At 40.3% G+C, this 17,427-nt stretch overlaps 1 protein-coding gene across 1 annotated transcript; it reads right to left on the reverse strand.

Annotated features, from left to right (window-relative positions):
* Window positions 1–2,156: 2,156 nt before the first annotated feature.
* On the reverse strand, window positions 2,157–16,706 carry LOC122408937 (homeobox protein vnd-like). Its single transcript, XM_043416068.1, has 4 exons — window positions 16,261–16,706; window positions 15,171–15,641; window positions 4,328–4,576; window positions 2,157–3,403 (listed from the first exon to the last, which is right to left on the reverse strand). The coding sequence occupies exons 1-4, from the start codon at window positions 16,628–16,630 to the stop codon at window positions 3,057–3,059; spliced, it is 1,437 nt and encodes a 478-aa protein (XP_043272003.1). The 5' UTR covers window positions 16,631–16,706; the 3' UTR covers window positions 2,157–3,056.
* Between the last annotated feature and the right edge of the window lie 721 nt (window positions 16,707–17,427).

Genomic DNA, 17,427 nt, shown 5'->3' on the forward strand with positions numbered 1-17,427 from the left:
ACATAATGTACTGTAATACATACGAATATATGTAGAATGTCATGCATGGGTGGAGGGTATACACGGTGTTCCGGGCTGGGAGGTTCGGAAGTGCAAATCCCAGTCCAGTTTCGATTTTCCTGTAGAAAACTCTGATAACGTTATTCAGTGGGATATTCTGCAGGGAGGGTTGAAGTTGGAGCAAAAATCCATGGGACCAATGTTGTGGAGCGTCCAATTTCTTACGAAAAATCCCTGAGAAGAATTTCTCTATCTTCGGTACTTGGGTCTGGAGAACGAATCGAAGCTGTGAAAAAAGTTTGTCCTGAGTGCATGGAAATCAGCGACTTCGACTCGCTCCGAGGACCAAGATACCGAAGATAGAAAAATACGGTCAGGAGGATTTTCGTAGGAAATCGAGCGCTCTACAAAATTGGTCCCTCGCTCTTTTGGCCCATCTTCAACCGTTTAGCCGCTAGACGCGATTGAAGAACAGGCTTTCTACAACTTTGATACTGTCAAAAAGAGATTTGATTAAAAAATAAATACAAACGGCAGTAGATGTTTCGATTCTCGAAATTACGATTCTGAACTTCAGAGCACGTTTGACCCCGCGGTCCCGGGACACCCTTTACATCTTTACGTACCCATATCAATGATCCAGTGCTCAAAAGGTTCTAATTTCTGTCCGAAATAGAACCGCTTCCGCCCTTCTGATTCTTATGCATCGAATACACGACTATCTGGCTACATGCTTCGGTGGTGTGAGTTCGGGTGCTCGGATATGTGTATAGAGAAGATATCACGTGTATACTGGACCAATAGAGCGATATAACGGCGCCCTAGGGACGTCTCGTAACGCGATTACAAACTGGTGTGTTGTTGCTGTGCTAACCGTGTGTTTCTCGATGTTTGGTGCAGAGGTCGGTTCGTCGGTTCGCTGCTTGATTTATCCGCGCGGCGTTGCGTTATTGCATTAGCGCCCCGACGCCGTACCGTACAGCGTCCTTCCCTACATCTACTTCTCCTCGCTCTCTGTCTCTGGCTCGTTTTCGACCGCCCTATCGAAAGCTGCGCGCGGAATCGACCACGGTTTCTCGGCCTTATTGTCTCCTTGTGATTTCTCCTGCAAGGAAAGCGACTTTCCCGACTGCAACAGCAGCGTTTTATTCAATTGCTACGCGAGCGTCTTGTACACTTTGGCAGTAAGACTCGTACATGGTGGTCAAGCTTTTCCTTTCTTCACTTTCTACCAACCGAATCATGTTGCGTTTGATGCTTTGGGGACGAGCGTTTCTCATTTCTCATGCACAAATATCTTCGTCCTGAAAATAGCATGAGGTGACGTTGTCCGCTAAATGGTTCGACGAATTCAAAGGGTCGCCATACCATTTTTCACGAGCGAGACAAATCACCTTCACGGAGAGAATTAAACGGTAATATTTGGCGTGAAGTTCACTGTAAAATTTACCGGATGCGTTTGACTGCGGGGACAAGCTGACGAAAAATATTTAATCCCAGTAACGCACTGTAAAATTTTCAATATTTTGCAGAATTTTCAGTTTTATAGTAGTAAATATTGCAGATAGCGAAATTTATGGTACGTACTCGAAAGTTTACAAAAGGTTTAGTAAATAAATACTCCAACGTACGTATCGATCACTCGTTTCTCTGCATTTCGTAGCACCCTAAAACGGTGATTTACACACTTCGACGAAGGGCTGAGCATAATAAAAAGAATGGAGAAATAGGCCGATATAGCGACGAGATACCCCTACGGTGTCCTTATCAACGCCGCATCCTGGCATAAACATTCGTGCGTAAATTTTGACAGTACACTGCGGTAAAATTGACCGTGACGTCAAAATTGACGGAAATTATTTTATTTATAGGAAAATTCAATTTCTTTCGTTACTGGACGGTCATTTTTCAGATTTCTCTCCGCGCCTTCAATCCCAAAAAACATGGAAGTTTTTTTACTTATTTTGAAAGAAAGGAAATCACATAAAAATTGTTAATTTTTTTAAAAATCGTTTCCCGCTGCGTTCTGCGGTTATTAATGAAATTGGTCTCCCTGTTTTTTTTTCGAATTTTGCAGCCTTCGCTTAAACCTTTTTGTCTAAAGACATTTCAGCAGAATCATAACCATACTTTTTATGGTTGCGACACGAAAAAAGAATTCAACAAACGGTTTTTCGACTTTGTGTCTCGGCACGACCGTTCAATACCTCGTAAACCGTTTTTCTCAAGCTATTGATTAAAAAGAAATATAAACAAAAAAATAAATGAAAATGAAGAGATTTGTGACACACGCATTAATACCAAAATCGATTTATTAAAGTCAGAATGTTTTTTCTTTTTGGTTTTTTTTTTTTTTTTACTTTCGAATTACTCCACTATTCAAGATTGTTCAATGATTCGTTGAAATAGTTGTTTAACGTAAAATCGAATGAAGTATAGGAAAAAGAAATAAGGCGCGATTACTTTCAATATCCTGAAGTCAATTATATAACGTGGAGATAGAAAGTCTCTTTTTTCCCCGGAACGGCCGTGGCGCGTATTATCCTTTTTTTATTTTAATAATATACTATTCTCTATGTATATTTATATATATATATATATATTTATTTATTTATATATTTATATTTGTATATGTTCTAAATTTCGTCGTAGCATTGAAGGAGGGCTAATCAAGAACACTGATTCGAATATTTCGTTTGTCTTTCCAAAAATTTCGTGATCACAGTTTCGTATCGTCATTTATAACGCAATAATAATACTTATGAAATATTGTAGGAAGTAATAATGACAGTCGCACTCGAATTTTACGATTTTGACACTTGAGAAAATCGCGTTCGAAGTCTCACTTTTTGTTTCCTTTCACAATTTCACTGTCAAGTTCATTTGTAGTCATTTTCATTTGTACTCCTCAAAAGAAAAAGAAATGAGAAGAAAATAACAGAAACGACACTCGCATCACCGGAGATGCCGCGTTCTGCTAACGCAATTGAAAATAAAAATAATGAAAAATGAAGAAAAATCGATCACTTCGTAGTCACTCAACGCACTCAGCATCATTACGCCGGCCTATCCAGTCCCAACGCCTCCTGGTGTCTCCTCGCTTTCAGCCTGAGATCAGCGATGCTCGAATTTTTCGAACGCGCTGCCGCAGCCGCCAACGAAGCCGCCAAACTCAATGGATGAGGATGGTTCGTTGGTGGAAGACAAAACAATCCACCGGCCGCTGCATAATGGAGAACCGCAGGGTCGAACGCTGAACCTACCGTCGAACCCGAAGTACCACTCGCGTTCACACTCGCGCTTGATCCTAGAGGCGGATGCAGCCGCAGTGCTGGCAGATAAGGCGCCACTCTGCACGGCTCCAAAGACGTCGGAGGACTCCGCGGCGCCAAAACCATTCCACCTGGAATTCCTCGTCATGTACAAGACAAAGTCAACGGAAAATCAGTTTATTCATTCATTCGTTTTTTTAAGTCTAACTTGAAGACATCTTTAGGCGCATAGAAATCGGCTAACGTCGAAAAAACTCACGTTCCACGACCCACGACTGCAAAAGCACGGGGATTTTTTAAGGGGTTAAACTAGAGTGTTCATTTGATCCTCATTCGTTTTCTTTCGAACTTATTTTAATTGCGGGGACCATCAAAATTCGATTCGAATCGATTCATCGAAGGAAACTGAAATAAATTCGTGCTGCGAATTTTTGGAGAATCCTTCAATTAACGTGGCCCCTTAAAATTGCTTGGTAAATATTTGTTGAGAATTCTCGATGAAACATTAATATTTCGGAATGCTGTATTAAGGAGGGTGGATCGCGACGATGCAATGTTGCCATGCTAAACCATGTTAAAAATATTAAGAATTTCAAAATTATAAGAATTTAATAAAATTTGGTAAATTTATTCTTTAAAGATATATAAGACAACATAATTTTTTTTAGATTTTTCTACCACATAGCTCTCGAGTAATTGAACACTAAACTTCACGTGTATAAGCATAGAGTTTACATATATACAGTTATACATCTCGTGCATAAGAAGTTCGATTCAATGCTCAATTATTCGACAACCCTGTGGTAAAAAAATTTGAAAAAAAATTGTATTTGTATACTTGATGCCAAAGAACGTTATCGCCAAATTTTATCAAATTCTGATTATTTTCATTTCGTGATCCACCCTTCTTAAGAGCCTGCGAATCTATCGATGTCGACATTTTTCTTGGCTCTCATACGAATCAATCGTCGATCCATTTGATCAATGTCTCGAACTAGGGAAAATTTATTTGATAAATGTAACACTTGTTTGACGTAAACTTGAAATCTGCCTACCTTTGTGAAGTTGGCTCTCGTGTTTCCGACATTTGGCTCTGCGATTTTGGAACCAGACTTGTACTCTCGCTTCGCTGAGGCCCAATCTCTGACTCAGTTCTTCTCTCATGAAAGCGTCGGGGTAATGAGTCTCGTCGAACAATCTTTCGAGTTCAGCGAGTTGTTCCAGGGTGAAGTTTGTTCGCGACCTTCTTTGCTTGCCATTCCCTGTCGCGTTGCTGTTCGAGTTTGATCCGCGACAGCTGGAAACTGAAACAAAATATCGTGGTATCTTATGCTTTTGTGAAAACGTAAGCTCGTAACGTAAGAAAATGCACGGTTCGATTACGTGAGCATGAACATTGGGCAAAATTTGTTTCCCCCCTCGAGCTTTCCGTTTCTCCTCACACGCTCATCACACGATAAATTTGAACTCGAAAGTTTCAACGGTTCTTGAATCATTTCACGGCTCATTTCCCCGGGATACGCGACGATTGCGTCGTAAATTATAACAAATGCGTTCAACCACGGGTGCGCAGCTCGAAAGTTAGGCGAACGAATAACTTGGATGCGTCATTGCGGAGATCGGGACACGGTTTTTAATTGGTTAACATTAGCGTTTCTCTTCGCCGCTTCTTTCTTTTGCACTTACGCCTCGCGTAATCCAGCAGCCCGGCGCGTGGGTGAAAAAAAACCATTTGAAAGAAACTTCTTGCCCACGCGAAGGGGAAAACTTGAGCAAAAAATTGCGGCGAATAGCCTTTAGTGATTCGAATCATTCATGGAAAAAGAAAAGCACTGGAACCATTCAAGAAAATTTACAATATTTTCTAGTCAACGAATTCTACAGTGCTTTCCTCAGAGCCGAAGAGGTGCTGGAAAAACGAAAGATTAAGGAGTTTCGGTACAGGCGATACAATGTTGCCATACTAAACCATGCTAAAAATATTAAAAATTTCAAAAAGTTCAGAATTTTATAAAATTTGGTGAACATATTCTTTACTGCCAAATTTAAAAATACACATTTTTAAAGATTTTTCTTCTACACAGTTATCGAGTAATTGATCACTAAAGTTGACGCGTATAAGCATAGCGTTTCCATATACATGGGTATACATTCCGGGCATGAGAAATCTGCTTTAATGCGCAATTACTCGATAACTAAGTAGAAGGAAATTTTGACAAAATTTGTGTTTTCGTACTTGATGTTGAAGAACACTATCACCAAATTTGATAAATTTCTTAATATTTAGACTTCTGTACCGAAACTCCTTAAGCACGTGCCCGCATGTCAATGGATGATGGAAAAGGAGAGTGAGAGAGAGTGAAATGCGATCGTAAGTGGCCCCAGAGTCAAACATAGTCGACAATTAACGGTGTAGATAGCGAGTTAATTAATGGGTACTTAATGCAAAGTGAGGATAAAAGCCTAGTGTGAGTGGAGCAGAGTGAGCTTCCGAGCAAAACGTAGACCTATTTACATGAAACTTGCGTAGTTGAATATAACGTGACTTATGATTGTGTAAGTGCGCGTGGAGGAGGAAAGTGAGTAAGAAAAGGTGAGCTTTGAGTTGGTTCAAAGTAAAATAGCGTCTCGGAAGGATCAGGAAGAGAGGCTTCCCCCGGAGCTAAATCAGTGCGAGGTAAGACTCTCGGAGGGGCCTACGATTAAGCACCTCAACGCCACGCTCAGATAAGATTCGCCATGCCCCTTGACGAAGGGACGCTGATTTATATAATTTGGTAAAGTGGCGAGAAGTTCATCTCCCCCTCGACTTCACCTTGCCCCTCTTTATCCCGCCCTTTTTATACTCTGCTATAGTGCACTCTTGTATATACGGTGTTAGTCAATCTTTTGGGAGTAATTCTATGTTTACTTGGCTTGGCCACTTTTGGTCTAAGGCGTCGACGAAATAGCGAACATGGTTTGGTAGCATCTCGGTATCGTTATGTTCGAACTATTCGAATGGAGCTTCTCATTAATCTGTTACTTTCTCAAATCGATTTTATGCTCTCGAAAATAATTTTTTATTGGTATATGTGCGCGCAACAGAAATGAACGGAACAAAATTCAATGGATGGTGCGCATTTTTGTGTGAAGTTGACTGAATAATTGCAATGAATTTATCTGTTAAGGAATCTAACCTAATTAGACGGGCAAAAAAAACTATTGAATTTTTTGACCGGTATAAATTATAAATATGGATATAAAATGTGTTAGACTTTAAAAATACACTCTTAAAATACACAACATCTTTTTTTATGTTTATTTTACTCCGTTTTCGTACAGAAAATGGGGGAGAAGACAGGCCCAAAAAAAGATGGGTTTGTTGATAAAATCTCTGGAACGGATGATCAGAGAAAAAAAATAAAAATGATTTTAGATTCAATAGGTAAATGGCTGTAGCGCATATCGTACGATTTTTTATTTTTTCAAAAATGACAAAATGGCGGCGATTTTTCCAAAAACTACGAAAAAGCACGTTTTTTTCATCGTTTTTTTGCAAAAAAAAAATAGTTCTACTAAAAATTTCAAAATGCGCTACAGTCATCTAGAACACGTGGTAAAATTTTGGTAAGGATCGGTTGAATAGTTTTGGAGATTTCATTAACGAGCCGTCCAAAAACGTAATTTTGAGAAAAAAGCATTTAAACAAAGGCAGGTATGCGGTACCGCAGTGGGCGGTGCGTATCAATGCGCTCAGACGGCCAAGTAAACATCGCTCAAAAGTACACTTAGACGGCTCAGATTTTTATAAAATTTTAATACGATACTTTTAAATATGCATACTTTCGAAAAATGCAATAAAAAAATGGATTTTTTGAAAATTCTAATTAGGGTAGACCCCTTAATGCTGCAGAGGGCGACAAACCTGACGTAGAATAATTGCTGCGAATCATTCGAAATTAGTCAGAATCGTGTTTATCTGATTGACTTTTGATTTATAATTAGAACAAACTACGTGGAAGAACGTGTTCAATAAAAATAAAGTTTCCTTCATCAATTATTCACAAAATGTTCGATTCGTATGCGAGTTTTTTGCGATCGTCATCCGGAAATAACGAACGAGTCGCAAAGGCATGTTTACCCTTCGAAAACATTTCGATACTTCATAAAATTCACGAATCATTTTTTATCTCGCAGAAGAGATTTTAGCCGTGAAATGCGAATACGAGGGTGTTCGGGGAGCTGCATAATGCACTCGGTTTTAATCAATTAGCGATAGTCGCCCGGGTAACGTGCGTAATCCAATCGAAATAGCGGCTTGGAGGTTCCGAGGGTTGGACGGATCGACCGCGCCCACAGCCGTATGCGTTCCAGTGGTTTAAAATCCCTCGCGACCCCTTCCCAATATTCTCCATCAGAATATCGTCAAACCATATACTCGATGAGATTCTTAGGGCCCCTCGAATTTTCTTTAGCTCTTGAAAATATTTATCCCACAGTGGAATCCTGAAAATGTGACTTAAACGGAGGTTATTTTTTTTCTCACAATGAAACCACGATAAACTGCCTGACCGTTTACTGATTAAGTTGGTAACTTTTTTCATACCGTGCAGTTTGAAATCCGTGCTTTTTCGTTGATAAATAATAAATATTGATGTCTAAAACATTATTTTCCCTTGCAATTCTAGAGAAGCACAATAAAATTACATTTTTGACATGGCATAGAAGAGGTTTTGAACTTTTTGATAATTTACTTGAAACGAGCGAATCAAAATAGCATAAATAATGTGATTTTCATTCTGTCGACTGATCGAGTAATTCCAATGTGTATAAAACGATCTCCTTTTTTCCAGCGCATTAAAAACAATGTCGTTTTCGTTGTTTCTTTCTTCAGGTTAAGAGGATGGATCAGTCGGTATATCGCAACCGTGAGCAGTGCGAAAAAGATAGTTGAAAATTTCGAAATCGAAATTCTTTGACACAGTTTGACTGATTAAGTCGATTTTTGCCATCGTCCTGCGTAGGCTGACAGAGCCTTTTTTAAATCGGTCAAACTGCGTCAGAGAATTTCGATTTCGAAAATTCCAAGTGAGGTTAGTCGACTGAAAAAAGCACCTGAACTTTTTTGCTCTTTTGATGATCGAAGAAACGATTAAAATTCATTCTCGCAATTGTTAAAATTATGTCTAACTTGTTTGTTGAGATTGATAAATTTTTAATATAATGATAGCGGTTAAAATACTTTCGTAGTAAAATCGTCAAGCAAAATGTGACAACAGGCATTTTCTATTTGTATGCGTATGCATATATATTTTTTAAACCAGCTGGCTCATGGCGTTGTCAAAACTTCCTCCGTTTGTGTCGTTATTACTCGCTAACCTCAAGTGAGTGTTTTTCTTTTTTCATTTCCAAGTCATTTTCATCGGTAACCAGGCTTTCTCAAGACATCATTGATATCTAAAAACATTATATTTTCTTATTCTCGTTTTTGGCTCTTCAAAGTTGGCAGAATCCTGTTTCATTGAATCCAAATCATCGCACAGGAAGTGTCCTTGCTATAAGATTCAATGTATAACCCCTCAAAAAATGAGACGTTCTTTGTCTTCTTCACAACTAGATGGTAGATTCTATGATAATTCCGGGAATAAATGCGTGGTGCATATTTCTAGCATATTTCCAAATTTCAACGCTTAAAGTAGGAATTTTCGATTTCCATTAGATTCTCGCGATCTTCCTTAATAAAATTGCTTTTTCTCTGTACGGAGGTAATTTTTGTAAAAGGTTTTTAATTACAGCACTGCAGTGAATGTGAATTGCAGCTCCATCGACTTCAGAAACTAATTGATCCTACAACGTATGTTCTCAACTGTATAAATGGTTGTTGCTAATCTTGCTGTTTCATAATTGCTGTTTCAACAGACTTACCGAAGGCACAGGTAAAAAATGACAACGTCAGGAGTTTCACCCTCTCGATGAAGCTCTTCTCAATGAATTATTTTTATTTCTTTCAATTTTTCGAATGATTCACCAAAAATCGTTTTGTTTTTCCGATAATGATACACAGCAAATCTGGAAACGCAAAAAGGAATTTTCAATCATACCAAAGGTCGCGTGCTCTATAAGCGAGAGTGACAGATCACTAGGTCGATTGATTCGTCCTCTGTTCGACTAGAACATGTATTTTTATCGACGATTCAATATCGCGAATATTAGTGTAACCATCCCGAATGATCCCCTAAGTTCGTATCAATTTAACACCTACGTAAATCGATACAAATAATATGTGATATCCATTTGTTAGAGGGAAGCTTCCGAGGTCACCTTCACTCCGTGAAATAAGGCTGGTGTGGCAAAACGCGTGTGCATTTGTCTCGAACCCTCGGCGTTGGATCTGAGATCCGAGGAGCAATCACACTCGGACACGAGGGGTCGCTAATTCGATTACTAAGAGCCTCTCCCCCCACCCCCCGGACCCTTCTCGCTCGCTCTCTCCTCCACGCTCGGTTTCTTTTTCTGATTTTATTTTACTCACACTTGCACAATTTTCTTTTTTCCAGCCTGCATCACCCTCGCCTGGATCGACCCTCAAACGATTCCCAAACAGTTTGTGCTCGAACACTTTTCTTCGTACTCATGCACCACGCGCACCCTTCGCTGAGAAAAATGTCCCGCTTAGCCACCAACAGGAGCACTAACTTCCCGAGAATATTTAACCCCCGCATACATATGCTGCTCGATCGTTTGGGCTCATGAATAATCAAACGACGAGAACGAGCGAATCGCGACTCTCAGTATTGTTGTGAAACAGATATACCCCGAAGCTCGAGAGCTTTCGTATATGCTCTAATCCTCTGAATCTCCCGCGCTTCACACTCGTGTAATTTGATTGAGGCTAACTCCGCACTGTTCCGTTACGCAGCCTCAAATCTCTTTCGACTCCCACTAATCTCTTAAGATTTACACATCTCGCCATGGAACTCACGCAATTCATCTCATATTCGATATACTTAATAAGACTTGATCGCCCGTTGAGTCACTCGCTTTCTCAGTGATTTATAGATCGTTTTTGCATAAAAAATACGAAAAGAAAAATCGTACAGCTGCAAATTTTGAAATCGAGATTCTTTGAGACAGATTGACCGATTAAAAAAAGGCTCTGTCCGCCCACGTAGGGCGATGGCAAAAATGGGCTGACAGAGCCTTCTCTAATCGGCCAAACCGTGTCAAAGAATTTCGATTTCGAAAATTCCAAGTGAGGCTAGTCGAGTGATACTTACTCTCAATACGTCAAATTCTACGAATCATATATTCGTTCCGTCTTTCCGAGATTTCCGGAACCGAATCTGACGCAGATTGATTTTTCATCTGTGGGATTTTGTAGAATCGAGCATGCGAGTTTCCATTTTTGTTTTAACGCTTTCGACCGTTTTTTATTTCACTCTGTATTTTTTTGATTCTGTTATTTTTCATATTGTAAAATCGATGAAATTTTATGAGAACTACAACTCCAATCTGTTTTTCGATAAAATTGAAATTTCTTCGAAATTCAGTGTTCAACTTAAGAAATTTACGGGAGTAATGTAAACTCGCGAATGGTATCGGGACACCGAAGAACTCATGAACTTAACAAGTTACAAAATGATTGTGCAAAGTTGATATTAGCGAAGTAACTTTTTTGGAGCGAGATCTTCCGTTCGAAATATGATTACTTTTATTCAATAATTCAACGCACCGTAACTCCGTTTCGAGTTCTGTTCAAACGAAGGCAAACGTATAATTCGTGTGTGAAAATAAAACTCGATCAGTGTTTTGTTCGGTTCATATTCGTTTTGTGAGGAATCTAAGAAGATTTATCGGGGCCAATACAAATTGAGTAAACTGCAGAGTGGGCTTAGTCACAAAAAGTGGCAGGCACCAGAAAAATAATCTCAGAAAAACCAGTTTTAAAAAAAATTTTTTTTATTCCGTAGCCAAGTCGTAGATCAGTTTGGAAGATGCGATATTTCAAAAATTTACCCCATCGCCCATAAAAAGAGGGAATACGAGGCTGCTTGACCCGGGGATGATCCTGGGTGCTCATAGCTCATGATTCGTGTCTGTTGGTCACTGCTATAACCATGTAATATGTATAAAAAAAAAACTCGTGCGCGATAGGAGTGACTGACTTTTCACAGTTATTCTCGAGGAAATTTCGTTCCAGTGGAAAAGCTACTAACTCGGGGAAAACGAGGGGTCGCGCGAATATCCGAGCACTGACCTAAGGGTTTTTTCTGCTCGCAAGTCCGAGGGATGTGCTCTGCCATAAATACATAAGTTTTGTCGGTTCTCGTGAAGAAATAGAGTAGAGAGAAAAGTGCTACTTTTTCCAACGATATCGCTCTCTTTCACGCTTTTCTGACCAGTGCGCGGAGGGTTGTACATCAAGGCTTGATCTACTACAGCACTTCGCAGCCTTTATTCGCGAAGGACCAAGCCGGAGAAAAGATTCGAGCAGATATTCCGGCTGTGCCTCTTTCTCTTTGAACTTGTAATCTTCTGCCTTAATATTGACGACCGTGCGAGACTTTTTATGTGGAGTTTATTTTCCGGAACCCCGATCGCTGGCAACCACTTTCGTGTTTTCATTTTTGTATATTTGGGCCCATCGATTTTCCAATTTTTCTAAATTATTTTAACTTTGAATTTTTCCTCCAGTACGCTAGACGCTCACTATTATGAAAATATTTCATTCAATATTTCGAATGAATGTGTTGCGGGGTTTATAAAAAATTAATCGTAGCATTTTGATATGGCTGCACTTGTGAGCTTTCTGGAAAACATTAATCGAATATTCGGCTGTTTTGTTTGTTTTTGACAAAAACTTTAATATTTATTTTAGTAGATCCATTTTCAATTATTTACTTCGTTTCTTTAGGGATGATCGATCATGGCTTCGGAGCCAAAAACGAAGCCAAAATGATTTGACTCATAGCTGTTATGATTTACGTTTACCGGTGTTGAATATTCGTGTTATCGATTTTAAGAAGCATAATTACTGGTACATTAGTATTTCATAGCACAGTAATTCGTGAAAACTGAAAAAATTATATCGTCAACGATTCTATAGTTTTCTCCATATAAGAATTGTAAAGAACCTGGTGAAGTGCGATTTTTAAATTTTTTACCAAATTCTTAATGACCCATTTGTCCTAAAATAGGTTTTTTAATGAATATTCTTGGATTTTGGCCGAGAAAAAGCGTGTTAATGGCACTTCCGGTCGATTTTTTTCCATAAATGACGTGTGTTCAGTGCCTTAAAATGCTCGACTTTGCAATTTAATTACAAAATAACTAGATGGTCAATCTAGCCTAAATTTGGCTAATCGTCACGTAAAATATTCATCTACATCGTATAAAATTTTCAGTTCAGAATCTTGGATTCGACCTGGTGATAGATCATCCTTAACTCCGGAATAAAACGAAGGAGGAGATTGGATGTCAAGCATCCGAGTAAAGTTCCGTCCATGCTATTGAGAAATATATGAAAAATTGGGCAAAGAGGCTTTAAGACATTTTCGTTTCCATACTCAGTCTCTGAGAGTTATCGCAGTTGGGAACCGGAGATCGATGGAGGAAGGATTTAATAGTTCGATTGGAGCTGACACTAAAAAAGCAGAAAAATTCAGTTTCACAGTTTAATCGGATGGAAAAACGTACTGAAAAATCGTCTCCATAAAAAATAGCGAGGCCTTCGGTATGGGAACTAACTTCATGCGCGAAACGACTTTCATATGCAGGAAAATGTACAGGGCGTTTTAAAACTTGCGTCAAAGCCGCAGAGGACAGTAGAGTGAACATTTTTCGCGAATAAAGTATTGATTCGATGCAACGTTTGTAAAATATTAATGAAACATCGGTCACCGAGTCTCAACGTCAATGAAAACCATGCAAAACCAAACAAACCAAAACAAACCTAACTATTATAATTTCAATTATTGCAATGCTTTTTCTACCCAAAAATTTATCTTCGAGCATGATTTTCGTCGGAATTTCAATATTCTTTCGGCTCCATAATTCGGGTGGGAATTTCAGGAGGTTCGGTATTATTTTATTCCCATCTATAGCATACCATAATAAAAGAATCGGAACCCCAAACACTCGAGCTGCATCGCTCGATATATATGTTTACAATCCTGTTGGTTCGTGGCTCAGGCCAGATTGCTTTTTGATTTGCGCTTAATCGGGAAAAGTTATGGACCCGGGAGAAATGACGTTTAGCGTTTAGAGGGATGGCTCGGCGTCATAACGCCGGAACACACGAGCTTTTCGCGCCATGGGGTTCCCCATCCCAGCACACTTCTATACGTGGGTATTTACACTTATACGTACACACACACACACACACACACACACTCAACTTTCGCGCTCGTATTAAACCATAAATCTATACGAATTTACAGGGACTTGCGAAAAAGTTTTCGCCCGATGAATCTGCTCGCTACAACGCTGCGTTATATAAAACTTTTGTTACACAATTGATGCACACCATTTCGTCGAAAATTGTTTTCGTATTTATCTTTTTCATTTTTTACCGTTACCCGAAGCATCATTTCGTTTTCGTCTTGCTTCTTATTCCAATAAAAATTAGAAGAGCCGACAATCTAATTCTCTTTATGAAAACTCATTCGTAAATACACAATACAAATAACCGAAGAAACTTGACTGAGAAAGTCATTGGGACAACGAAACGTGGCATTACACGGAGTGCCAATAAAATAATGATCATCACAAGGTTAAACATGATTAAACGAATAAAGTAGTTTCAGATCAAACTGCAGATTCGTTCCCTCCGAAAACAATGCAGCTAAATGAATAAAATTCTTCCAATAACATCAATTGCTGTTGAATCAACAATTTTTTTATCGGTGTTGAAGGCTCAGAAAATGCGATATCGACTGTGAGAGGAATAAATCTGAGCTTAGTCACGTGAAAGAACATTTGGTAGGTCATCTGACATGAAATATGTATAAAAAAAGATCAGAGGCTGTGTCAGACCATAATTTGATAAAGATCTATTCATTAATTCATTAGGCCAATGGATTCATAAAAAATGAGCATCCAGGCAGCAATTGGACCAAAAAGTGGAATCTTGAAAGATCGAATCGTGGAATGCTCTCGATCCGTTGTTCTGATGAAGAATGAACGACAAAAATAACTCGAATCGAAAAATTTCACTGCGTAAAAATCAATTTGGATCTAGTGTATTCAAATTTGATACAAGTCTAAAAAAATGGAGCAAACCTGACACAGAAAGTCGGAATTTCTCGTAACAGGTCATTTCGGGATTATTATTATGTTGTAATGTGTCTAAATAAGAAGGAGGGAGCGTCTCGGGATTCTTGTTGTGGTCAAACGGTGAGAAAGCAGAATGAACAAAAGTGGATATACGAAAGGGAGAATCACTATATCCCAATCACTTGTGAGCTTTATTGGACGATCAGCGTGAATTATAAAAGAGTTTCCCGACGGTTTCATCGCAACCCTCCTAGATTCCCCCACAACCGAGGGATGTGCGATGCTATGAAGCACGCAGAGATCAGTATGAGTTTACCTCGAAATATCGTACAAGTCAGAAGGAGTTGGTTTGGCTTCGAGTGCACGTCGAAGCATATTTTTTCAACGGCTGCTTTCCGTGTGGATTTTTCCCGACGGCTAACGCTTCCAAGAGTTTGAAAACACGTGAATTTTCTCTTCAATTTATACTCATTTCGAATGAAATGAGCTTGAACTAAGTGAGAGGAAAGGCGTCTCACTGGACGCGGATTTATTATATTAGAGAATTCGGCAATTTCTGAGAAAGGCCAACGCATTTTTGAAATTCTTTCTCTCGCTCCGACGCCAAACTTCACACTCCCATTTGCTTCAAAGGTTGCTCACCTTTGCTGCTGCTTTCGTCCTGGTTCGTCACTCCATGCCTCGACACACTGATGGACACTTGATTCTCCGTACATTTGGTTTTGCCCTCCTCCAGAGTCGATTGTTGAGTTTTGATTTCCGTGAGTCTCGAATTGATCTCGGGACTCGGATCGTCCCTGATCGCGATGGCAGTCGGGGGTGGTGACGGACATCCCAACAGTTTTCTGACAGACAGTTTGAGCTCGGGCGTTTTCAGGGGGAAGTGGGTACTCGATGCGGATTTTCCAATCCCCGAGAGCGTCGTTAATCCTTTCAGAATCTCTGGACTCTTCCGATCCTTCGTTGTTTCTCGACACGTCTTTTTGTTCTTGGTCGTCGTTGACAAATCCTCCGGTTGCAAACGCGCTTCCGGCGACGATGGAGGATTCTCTTCTTCTTGGGAAGTTTCCCTGTCGCAGGAACCATCCCGATTGACCCTCGCTGCGTTCCCATCTGGCAAACGACACCAAGCCAAATATTTTTTATTTTATTCCTATTAAGGGTGTATCACCGTTCCTCAATCTCGATTTTTACAGCTCGTGAATGCATCGTATCTGATCAGTGCGTAAACAGCTTTTTCGAAATACTTTACAGAACTCTTGCGGCTCTACTGATTCTAATTACAGAACATTTTTCTCAATATTCGCATACTCCGGTGTCAGATTATCAACAGACATGAAAAAAAAAAACTGAAAAATTACGCAATTCTTTGCCAATCTCAAACCCAGCGAGGGTTAAAAAGCTCATTTTAGGACCCTTAAACGATAACGGACGGCTTCTGGAAAGAACTGCAGAAGCCAAGAAAGGGAGTGAGGCAAACCGAGTCAAAGTTCCCGTGCTGAAGGTTACGAAACTAAATCGGTCGATTCATTCCGGTACGTTCCGATCGGTAATTCACTGTTTTTCGATCGTATGGTCGCAAGGCTTAAAAAATCACTGAATAACTCTGTGAAAATTTGGCCGAACTGTCGAAGTACTTCCAAAAGCGTTGATGCACTGATGAGGATTGAGTGGTTCAACGGCATTGAACACCTGTGACGAGGGTATCAAAAGAGATTAAATCACAGCCTACGAGTATCGTTGGCACTCTCGACACTGCTGGCAGATCCAAGGAGATGTGCGACGCTGAGTGTGATCGCAGCGGTAGCAGAAGTGGTCACATTGTTGTTGTTGTGAGTGGAGGAAACAGTAGAGTTAGCACCGGAGCGAGTGCCTTTGGTAATCACAATGGGACGGTCACTCGACGCTTTTTCAAGAGCGGATTGTTGATAGTGATGATGCTGATGATGTTGGTGGTGATTGAGATGATGAAGATGAGGATTATCAATCCTGTCAACCGCGGCCGAAGTAACGATGGCTTCACGAGTTTGATTTTGCGAATGATTTGCCGGTGGATTAGCGTGATCGAAGCTTTTGGAAACGAATTGAGCGAGTTGTTCCATATTAACCGATAAAATATAACTGGACCGACGGTGAGCGCAGCAACCGTGGACCAACACGGGGTCTTTCCGTGCTGGTTCGGTGGCCGCGCGACGGCAGCTTCTCCCGGTGATGCTCAAAAACGCTTCCTCGTAAAGCCCCTTGACACATACATACACGGACTCTCGAGAGTGGTTTGCACTGTTGTTACAAAAGGAGCAGGAGAACGCTGAGGCTTCTGCCACACGCGCTTGCCTCCTAATACTGCCGCCATTTCATCGCCGGCCAATCCGAAGGAACGTGGGCGGGATTCGTAAACGCCCCGATTCTCATCCCTTAACCAAATTCACCAGTTTTTTCAACGTCCCCCTTCGGCATACACACTTATCCGGCATCGCCACCAACCGCAATTTCCCCCTCTTCCTCTAATGCCGAGCTGTGTTTGGACTCGCGCAAACTCTCCGATCTCTCATTAGCATTTCACCCCATTTGCAGACCTCCCTCTCACTCGCTCTCCCGCTCTCTCCCATCCGCACTCCGCCCATCCTCAATTCCATCCTCCAGACAAGGATATACAGCTCCTATGAACGTCACCACCATCCTCAAACCGATGGTTATCCATCCACCGTTTTCCTATACCGAAACTCGTTACGACATGTTACTCGTATATATACACCCACCATATCGAATTAGTCCTATCATCGCGTTTGCCAAAGTTCTTGCCATCAAATACCTTCTCCTTTCATCATCCTATATTCTTTCCGTTTTTCTCCTTATTACTTAAGCTAAAGAAACAAACGGGGAGTTTCCAATGTTTATG

The sequence above is a fragment of the Venturia canescens genome, chromosome 4, assembly GCF_019457755.1.
Source record: "Venturia canescens isolate UGA chromosome 4, ASM1945775v1, whole genome shotgun sequence".
Lineage (NCBI taxonomy): Eukaryota > Metazoa > Arthropoda > Insecta > Hymenoptera > Ichneumonidae > Venturia > Venturia canescens.

Bases quoted from the DNA above. Each gene is read 5' to 3' on its own strand.
- LOC122408937 (XM_043416068.1), bottom strand. From the start codon at position 16,630: ATGGAACAACTCGCTCAATTCGTTTCCAAAAGCTTCGATCACGCTAAT. The intron at 15,642-16,260 runs GTAGGCTGTGAT...GTCGTTTGCCAG, and splicing joins CGAGAGTGCCAACGATACTC to ATGGGAACGCAGCGAGGGTC. The intron at 3,404-4,327 runs GTAGGCAGATTT...GAGGAATTCCAG, and splicing joins CGAGAGCCAACTTCACAAAG to GTGGAATGGTTTTGGCGCCG.